Consider the following 9147-nt stretch of genomic DNA (forward strand, 5'->3'; position numbering starts at 1 on the left):
GGTTAGAGTGAGAGCAACCTGAATTCGCCAGGAGATGGGATCATGGGATCAGAACAGGGGAGAGGAAGGGAATCAGACTCCGGATCCTCTCATATTGGAGAGGTACCCGGGGAAGCGATAATGCTAATGGTTCATTGAACTCCCACCCTGTGCTCTGCCCTCTTCTAAGCACTCTACGTGTATTAGCTCACTCAATCCTCACAAGGCACAGAGAGGGAAAGTGACCTGCCCAAGGTCACACAGCTGAGAGGTGACAAATCTGGGATTTGAACCTAGGCTGTCCAAGCTCTAAGTCACTATGCTCTTCTCTCTTTTTGTTGAGATAAACTTTCATACAGTGACGTGCACAAGTCTCAAGGGCACAGCTCAACGATTTAAAAAATTACTTCCATGTAGCTACTAGCCATAAAGTTCTCTCATGCCCCTTTCCAGTCAGCCCCCCTCCAGAGGTAACTGCTGATCTGCTTTCTGTCACCATCGTTTAGTTGTACCAGTTCTTGGACTTTGTAACAATGCAGTCTTACAGCATGCTGTCTCATGTGTCTGGCTTCCTGTCCTCCACACCACGTCTATGAGAGTCATCCACAGTGTTCCATGTATCAGTAGCCTGCTCTTTTTCATTGCTGTGGAGTTTTCCACTGTGTGACTATTACATGATTTGTTGATCCATTTTCTTTTGATGGACATTTGCTGTTTCCACTTTGGAAGCCTCTAGGAAGAGGAACATTCTAGTAATATCCTCTGATGACACATGTGTGCATCTCTGTTGGGTACATGCCTAGGAATGGAATTGCTGATTGGGGGATAGACAGTGTTTATCTTTAATAGAAATAGCCACACCCTTTCCAAAGCTCTTGTGTCATCTGCATTCCAACAGTGTATCAAAGTTCCAGTTGCTCCACATCCACGTCAACACTTGCTATTGTCAGTCTTTTGAATTTTAGCCCTTCTGGTTGGGCAGCTCTACCACTTCCCTCAAGGCAGCCTTTCTAACACAGCCCAGAGATTGGAATGAGAGGAAGGCCTGGGGCTGGTCCCGGGCCTGCCTGCCTCCCAGCACAGGTGTCTGGGTGGTCGGGATGCTGAGAGTCCACATGAGTGTGAGTGTGTGCGCATGCCCACTGCACAAGACAATGCTGAGGAGGAGTGCCTGAATCTGAGGGGCAAGGCAGTCAGAAGGCAGCGGCCATGTGTGCCAGAAACGCCTGTGATGCCCAGGGCAGAGCCCAGTCCAGTAAGGGTTACGTGAGCCTGGACCTCTCCTGGGGAGGCCAGAGAAACTACTTTATTCATCAGGTACAGGGTAAGAAATACTCCCATAGACAGGTGGGCAGTCTGAGGCCCAGAGAGGGCAGGGACCTTCTTGAGGTCACACAGTGGAAAAATAACCCAGGTTTCTGATTGTCTGTGCTAATGTCCTCCTACCCTCCCAGCTCCACTTCCTCCAGGGGTCCAAGAGGCTGGAAGGAGGCCTCAGGTGGAGGGACCACAGGGCCAGGGCCCATCTCTCATAATCTTTTCAGGCACCCCCTTATCTCCCACCATCCCCCTAATTCAGGGCCCACTTGCCATAGGTCCCTTCTCCCCCAGTCTCCCCTCATCTCCCTGTCTCACGGATCTTCCCATCTCTCACAGTATCTCCGTCTTAGGGCCCCTTCTCCCACAATCTCTGTTTCAAGGGGCTCCTCCCCCACATTGCCCCTACGCCAAGTCCCCTCAGAATCCCCTGATTCAAAGTTCCCGTCCTGCCCCACTCAGAGGGTTCCTCTCCAACAGTGTCCTTGCCTCTGGACTCCACCATCCATGGCCCATGCCTTTTGACACCTCCAGGACTTTGCCTGTTATGTCTTCTGCTCAGAGCACGTACTGGCGGGTTATGAGTGAAATCACTTTTATTCGTGTTCCTATGAGGAAAGCCCAAAGCCCTCATAACAAAAGTCAAACCACAATTTCCCCAGGTCGGCCCTGGAAGAAGGCAGCTGGACCTCTGCTTCCAACTCTCTGCTCCCCAAGACTCATCTTCCTCTTGGGGGCTCTTCTGGTTACCCCTGCTGCTCCCATCACTTTGAACTCAGGTGCTGCTCCCCCATTAATGCTCTGGGCTAACTGTGGACTCACAGCCCCCGCCTTGATTTCCTGAAGCCCAGCTCGACCCAAGTGGGAAACCTGAACAAGCTTCTACTAAAAGCCTGGGGCTGACAAAGAGGAAGTGAACGGTAACTAGCCAACCTGATCTTCAAAGTATGGCTCATTTGGTTTCAGCTTGGGACCCCCCTGCCACGTGCACACAGGTGGCCTCCCTCCTATTGCTACACCAGCCCCTTCGACAGAGTCATCTTCCCCACCTTGTGGGCATGCCCTCCAGCAGGCCTCAAAGCCCAAACCCAAAAGGAATGTGATCCTTGGAAGACAAGAGTTGGGAGTTAAGAGTCACCTGGATCTCCCAGGTGAGTATTCTCCTTCAGCTCCACCCAACCTTGGAAAATGAGGTCCTCAGTCTGTGTAAGGGAGCCCAGGCTTCCCAATACTTCCACACACATTTCTTTTTTGTTTTGTTTTGGGTTTGTTTTTGTTTTTGTTTTTTGGTGGTACGCGGGCCTCTCACTGCTGTGGCCTCTCCCGTTGCAGAGCACAGGCTCTGGATGCGCAGGCTCAGCGGCCATGGTTCAATGCCCAGCTGCTCCGCGGCATGTGGGATCTTCCCGGACCGGGGCACGAACCCGTGTCCCCTGCACCGGCAGGTGGACTCTCAACCACTGCGCCACCAGGGAAGCCCCACACACATTTCTTGAGGCATGCTGGTGCACCCTTCTTTCCCACAACTCACTCAGGGGCAGGGACAAAGACTGAGAGAACTATGGCTGTGAGAGCTAGGGGAAAGAAAGGTCCATGTCTCAGATGCCAGCCACTCTTTGGGACATCCAAGGGGCCAGCAGCCCCTAGTAAGTTACTGCTAAGTTTGAGAAGACTGAACTCTAGAAATAATCATAACAGTCATGATAATGTAGTGGCAATAATATGGACTACCATTTATTGAGCAGTTATAAAATATCAAAGACTCTTTCAAGCACTTTACATGGACCATTCAACCCCATCTCAACCCCATGAGTGTGGTACAATTACAGGGATGAACAAAATCGCACTACAGGTTGGATCTGTTTCTTTTACTTTAACCTTTGCTTCTCATTTGCTTTTGTTCACTAAAAGGATACTGTCTATACATAACGGCCTGCCTCGGGAACCCTGCCCCTCTGCCTGAATGTTAAACCAAAGTGCCTTTGTTCAGGGAAACATCCTGACCCTGTCCACCTGTGAATGGCTGCAAGAAAGAAGAAATGAACACATCCCCTTCCTGAGGCTGGCCATTCCAGGAGATATTTGCAAGACTTATGGCCTTCCTACTTCACTTCCTCACCTCCTCCCCTTCTCTGTTCTATAAAAGAAACTGGCATCCAGACCCCAGTCAGATGGTCTTTTTGAGATACTAGTCCGCCATCTTCTCAGTCTGCCGGCTTTCCCAATAAAGTCGCTATTCCCTGCCTCAACATCTCGTCTCCTGATTTACTGGCCTGTCCTGCGGCGAGCAGAGCGAGCTTGGACTTGGTAACAGTACCACCAGGATCTTCACTGTCCAGTTGAGGACACCGAGGTTCAGGGAGGTGATGAGGTCAACACAGCCTGAATTTTGACCTCTGACCCCAGAATCCCAGCTCTTTTCATTATAACAACTCCGTCTTTTAAAAATTCTCACCCCTTCAATAAAACTAGAAGAAAAGAAAATGATAAAATGAAAAAAAATCTCAACCCTTTCCTTTGCCCCACTTCCCTCCGTCCTATCCGAAGCAGGGGCATCCCTAGGTCCCTAACCCTAACCCATTCATCCTTGGGAGCCCAAGGGTTGTAGGGGGAGCTTTGCCCCCTACCTTAGATGCCCCCCCTCCAGCAACCATGGCCCCATCACTAGCCTCTTGAAGAAGGAAGAAATAGATTCCCACAAATTCTCTACAGTCTCGCTATTCAAAATGTGGGCCATGGACCAGAAGCATCAACGTCACCTAGAAACTTGTTAGAAATTCAAATGAATGGTCTCACTCTAGATGTGCTGAGTCAGAACATCTGCGTGTTTTAGCAAGTGTTTTCTTTTATACCTTCTAGAGTCAGAATGACAGCTCTACACGGTCTCCATCGTACCCTGCACGGGGGAGTACACAACGTTTTCTGCCTTTAGAGCTCCGGCTTCTGACATTAGAGCTCGCATAACGCCCCGACTCCTGACAACCCACCTTTCCAACTCCACGCGTCCTGCTTCTGAAACTACAACTCCCACAATGCCCAGAGGGGTCACTTTACGCGACTACATCTCCCAAGGTGTTTCGCGAGCCATACCACCATCATCGCGCCCACTCTCTCCGACATCATCGGGACTACAACTCCCACAATGCTCGGCGGCAAAACTACCGCCCCCAGAGGCTCCAGACCCGCGACACGTCCGCTGCCGCTCCGCTGGGTGAGGCCAGGCTCGGGCGGGTCCCGCGGGGTGTGCAGGGCCTCAGGCTCGTTACAGCGGTTCTTCCCCTCATAGCACAGACATGGCGGCCGAGAAGGACCAGCAGAAGGATGCCGAGGTGGAAGGGCTGAGCGCCACGTGAGCAAGCTTGGTCTAGCCCCCCTGACCGAGACCCGGGAGTCCTGGTCCCCCGCCCCTTCCTCCCTGGGGTCCTAGGAATCCCGGCCTCCAGACACATGAGTCTGGGCCCCTGGTGTCCTCTTCGAGGACTCTGGAGTCTGGGCCCTCAGCCCCTTTCTCCCCGGGAATCCAGGAGTCTGGGACCATATCTTCCCCAGAACCCCGGAGTCCGGCCCCCCTCGGTCCTCTTCTTGCTCGAGGGTCCGGGTTCCATCCCGGTCTATCGCTGACCTGGCCCCGCACCCACCAGGACCCTGCTGCCGAAACTGATTCCGTCCGGCGCAGGCCGTGAGTGGCTGGAGCGGCGCCGTGCGACCATCCGGCCCTGGGGCTCCTTCGTGGACCAGCGGCGCTTCTCGCGGCCCCGCAACCTGGGCGAGCTGTGCCAGCGCCTCGTACGCAACGTGGAGTACTACCAGAGCAACTATGTGTTCGTGTTCCTGGGCCTCATCCTGTACTGTGTGTGAGTGCCTCTCCGGCCCGGCCCCGCGCCCACCAGGCTGCCCGGCCCGCACTGGCCGGCCCCGCCCTCAGCATTCGGCCCCTCCTCTCACTGGCCAGGCCCCGTCCCCATGGGGTAGCTCTGTCGGACCTTTTGACCGAAGGGCCAGGTCCCTACTCCCGCATCAGCCTGGCCAGGATTCAGTGTGACCAAATGTGACCTAGACTCCCCCGGCCCCAAGGACGTAGCCTGTCATCCGCCAGTGTAGAAGGTCAGGGCCTCCGTGTCGGGCCCAGTCCCAGCTGCCTGACGCATGCCTCCCTGCCCTCTTCCAGGGCGACATCCCCCATGCTGCTGGTGGCTCTGGCTGTCTTCTTTGGCGCCTGTTACATCCTCTATCTGCGCACGTTGCAGTCCAAGTTTGTGCTGATGGGTGAGAAGTCCCCTGCCCTCCTCAAATCCTGGTCTCTTGGAATGCAAGCCTTTGACTCCAAACCTAAGTCCTCGTGAACCCAAGTCTGCCCAAGCCTAGATCTACACTAGATCCCCCAAACTCAATCCCTTAAAGTCTCAGACACACCGGATGCTTCCACCCACTTTCAGCCCCCCAAATTGCTATTCCCCAAGCCCAGAAGATATCCCAGAACCCACCTCCACCTGCTCCTGTCCCTTAAACCTCCTTGCCTCTCCCTCCTCCCTTACCTCCTGCCAAAGGCATCAGCTGCAGGTACCCACATTGGACACCAGGTGGCGACCTTACACTGGCCTATAGCTCTGCTACCCTTTCCTGCTTCCTGGGGTAGAAGTGGAAAAATCTTGGGACTTCTCAGAGAGGGAAGCTGAGGCCTGTGGCTCATGTGGTCCCAGACTGGCACCAAGCACCACTGAGAAGAAAGAGGGGCCTGAGTTCCCAAGTAGGGGAAGCTCAAGGTTTGGAGCGGGGATAAGGGGGAATTGGGATCAGACAAACAGGTAGAGCTAAGACAAAATCCTTCAGAAGCCTGCCAGTTTTGTACATGACACAGGTGGGCTGGGTGGAGGGGCATGTCGGGCAAGCCCAGGGCACGGAGGGAGTGCCTGGGGCATAGATGTGACGTGGCTTCAGCCACTGCTGCCACCAGGGCCTGCAGACCCGACCTTACAGTCTGCCTTGAGAAGGCAGACATCTGTACAGCCCTCCCTCAGTGTGCACAGGGGATTGTTCCAGGAGCCCCCGTGGAGGCCAGAATCCACAGATGCTCATGTCCCTTGTAAAAAATGACGAAGAACAATGATCCACGGGTTTCCATCCAAGGATACAGAGGACTGACTGTATTGTTTTGTGAAATCATCCAGGGACTTCCCTGGTGGTCCAGTAGTTAAGACTCCAAGCTCCCAATGCAGGGGGCCCAGGTTCCATCCCTCGTTAGGGAACTAAGATCCCGCGTGCCACACATCACGGCCCCCCCCCCGGAAAAAAACGAAAGAAAGAAAAATCGTCCAGTTTCTCGGTCAGCCACAAATCAAATCAAATTCTTGTGGAATAATATGCAGACTCAAAAGATACATCCACGGGTCAGACTTGGCCCTTGGGCCACCAGTTGGAGACTCTAGGTCTACGGGAGTGCAGGTTGGAGCAGGAGAGGTGTAGTCTGGGGAAAGGGAGGCTGCGAGCTTCCTAGTAGAAGTGGGGTTGGAGGGTGGCGAGGGGGCTGAGGAAGGCCCCTTGTATTCCCACGGACAGTGGGTGGGGACGTTGGAGACACGGGTGGGGCCCATGGACTTGGAGGGCCTTGGCACGAGGAGTTTAGATCCTGAGGCTCCTGGACAATCCGGTGTCTTGTGACACCAGATGGTGGCGGGGCGGTGGGGGGCGGGTATCGGGTTACTCGGGGAGAGGGCATGAGTATCAGAACAGCTGCCCCAATGCCGTCTGCCCCCAGGCCGAGAGGTGAGCCCAGCCCATCAGTATGCTCTGGCTGGGACGGTCTCCTTCCCCTTCTTCTGGCTGGCTGGCGCGGGCTCCGCCGTCTTCTGGGTCCTGGGTGAGTACAGGGTCTGGGTAGCGCTGTGGGCAGTGGGGGCCGGGTGAGGCAGCCAGGCCCTGAACTGCCCGTTTTCCTGCAGGAGCCACCCTCGTGGTCATCGGCTCCCACGCCGCCTTCCATCAGGTGGAGGCCGTGGACGGGGTGGAGCTGCAAATGGAACCTGTGTGAGGCGGCTTCAAGGACCTGCCAGCCTCCCGGGCCAGCTGCCCTGTCCCCGTTCACCCCCGTCCTGCTCGGCTCTGCAGGTCTGGCCAAAGGCCCCCTTCCCATTACAAGCCCAGGGAGGGACTCCAACTTTGGAAATAAAACTGCTAACGGTCGTTCAGCTAATATTCTCCCAGGGTCTTCTGGGGGTCTATGCCGGGTGATGCTGGGATCCTGCAGAGGCCAAGAAGGTGGGGAGCGAGTGCGCCACGGGCATGGTGGGAGGAGGGTGATGGAAAATAGGCAAGATGGATAACAGATAACGATAGGACGGCCGGTGATGACAAGTTCTAAGGAGGAGAAAAGAGTATGCCAGGGGCCCCGAGACCACCCCCATATTCGGTGATTTGCTAGGAGGACTCAGGACTCAGTATCTAGTTGTACTCACAGATGTGATTTTTTTTTTTAAGCTAATGAATTGCCACTTACTGGGGCTTTATTTTATTTTATTTTATTTTTAATTTATTTATTTTTGGCCACGTTGAGTCTTCGTTGCTGTGCGCGGGCCTTCTCTAGTTGCAGCAAGCGGGGGCTACTCTTCGTTGCGGTGCACGGGCTTCTCATTGCGGTGGCTTCTCTTGTTGTGGAGCACGGGCTCTAGGCACGCGGGCTTCAGTAGTTGTGGCACGTGGGCTCAGTAGTTGTGGCTCATGGGCTCTAGAGCGCAGGCTCAGTAGTTGTGGCACATGGGCTTAGCTGCTTGGCAGCATGTGGGATCTTCTCGGACCAGGGATCGAACCCCTGTCCCCTGTATTGGCAGGCAGATTCTCAACCACTGCACCACCAGGGAAGCCCCCAGATGTGATTTGTTATCATGAAAGCCTATGAAGCAAAATCAGCAAAGGAGAAAGGCACATGGGGCGAAATCCAGAGGAAACCAGGCATGAGCTGCCCAGGGTCCTCTCCCAGTGGAGTCACCTGGATTGAGTGTAATACCCCCAGCAGTGAAATGTAGTCTTCGGGGAAGCTCATCAGAGACTTAGTACCCAGAAGGAAAGCAGTTGTTCAGCATAAGCAACATCGTTTGCACAAACAGTTTAGACACGAGAGCCACTCTTTCAGGGAGTGGTGAGAACCTGGCTGAAACCCAGGTTCCCAGATACCAGCCAAGGGCCACTACGCAAGCAGGCCTCTCTAAGGACAGCAGTCTTGGGCCTACTCTGTTAACTCTTCCTCATAGAGAAAGTTCTAGAGATGAGTTATAGTTTAAAGAAGACCTCCCTGAGATGTTGAATGGAGACTTAAATTGAGTGAGGGAGCCGCTGCAGATCTTTTGGAGGAAGAATGTTCTGGACAGAGGAAGCAGCAGGTGCAAAGGCCCAGAGACAGCACTGTGCCCGGAGGTTTGAGGAACAGCAAGGAGGCCGGTATGGCTGAAGCAGATGGTGGTGGTGGTGGGGGCTTTGGTTTTCCTGAGTGAGGTGAGAGTGACGCAATTTGCTTTTCATTGTAACGTGAAGGCTGCTGTGTGGGACCGCTGACAAAAGAGAAATGCACATGGTAGGGAAAGCACTTGGCAGGTGTGACAGCAAAGTGAGGTGACAGATAGGGTCTGAAAAGCTACTTCAGATGGGGCTGGTCTGGGAGCGCTCTCCAAGGAGGTGGCATTTCAGTGAGCTCTGAGGGAGGCGGAGCCAGCCACAGGAAGAACTGTGGGCTGAGTGGCCTAAACAGAGGTACAGCCAGTGCCCAGGCCTGGCAGTGCCATCCCCTGGCCTCCCCAACTTCGTGTCTCATCACCAAAACTCACCGGTTTATCGTTCATTCAGCAAGTGTTTATCGAGGGC

The 9147-nt window shown here is 54.3% G+C and overlaps 1 protein-coding gene across 1 annotated transcript; it reads left to right on the top strand.

Annotated features, from left to right (window-relative positions):
- The first annotated feature begins 4500 nt into the window (after nucleotides 1-4500).
- On the top strand, nucleotides 4501-7480 carry RABAC1 (Rab acceptor 1). Its single transcript, XM_079724318.1, has 5 exons — nucleotides 4501-4645; nucleotides 4938-5150; nucleotides 5465-5562; nucleotides 7052-7153; nucleotides 7236-7480. The coding sequence occupies exons 1-5, from the start codon at nucleotides 4590-4592 to the stop codon at nucleotides 7322-7324; spliced, it is 558 nt and encodes a 185-aa protein (XP_079580444.1). The 5' UTR covers nucleotides 4501-4589; the 3' UTR covers nucleotides 7325-7480.
- Nucleotides 7481-9147: the final 1667 nt, after the last annotated feature.

This window comes from Hyperoodon ampullatus, assembly GCF_949752795.1.
Source record: "Hyperoodon ampullatus genome assembly, chromosome: 18".
Classification (NCBI taxonomy): Eukaryota; Metazoa; Chordata; class Mammalia; order Artiodactyla; family Ziphiidae; genus Hyperoodon; species Hyperoodon ampullatus.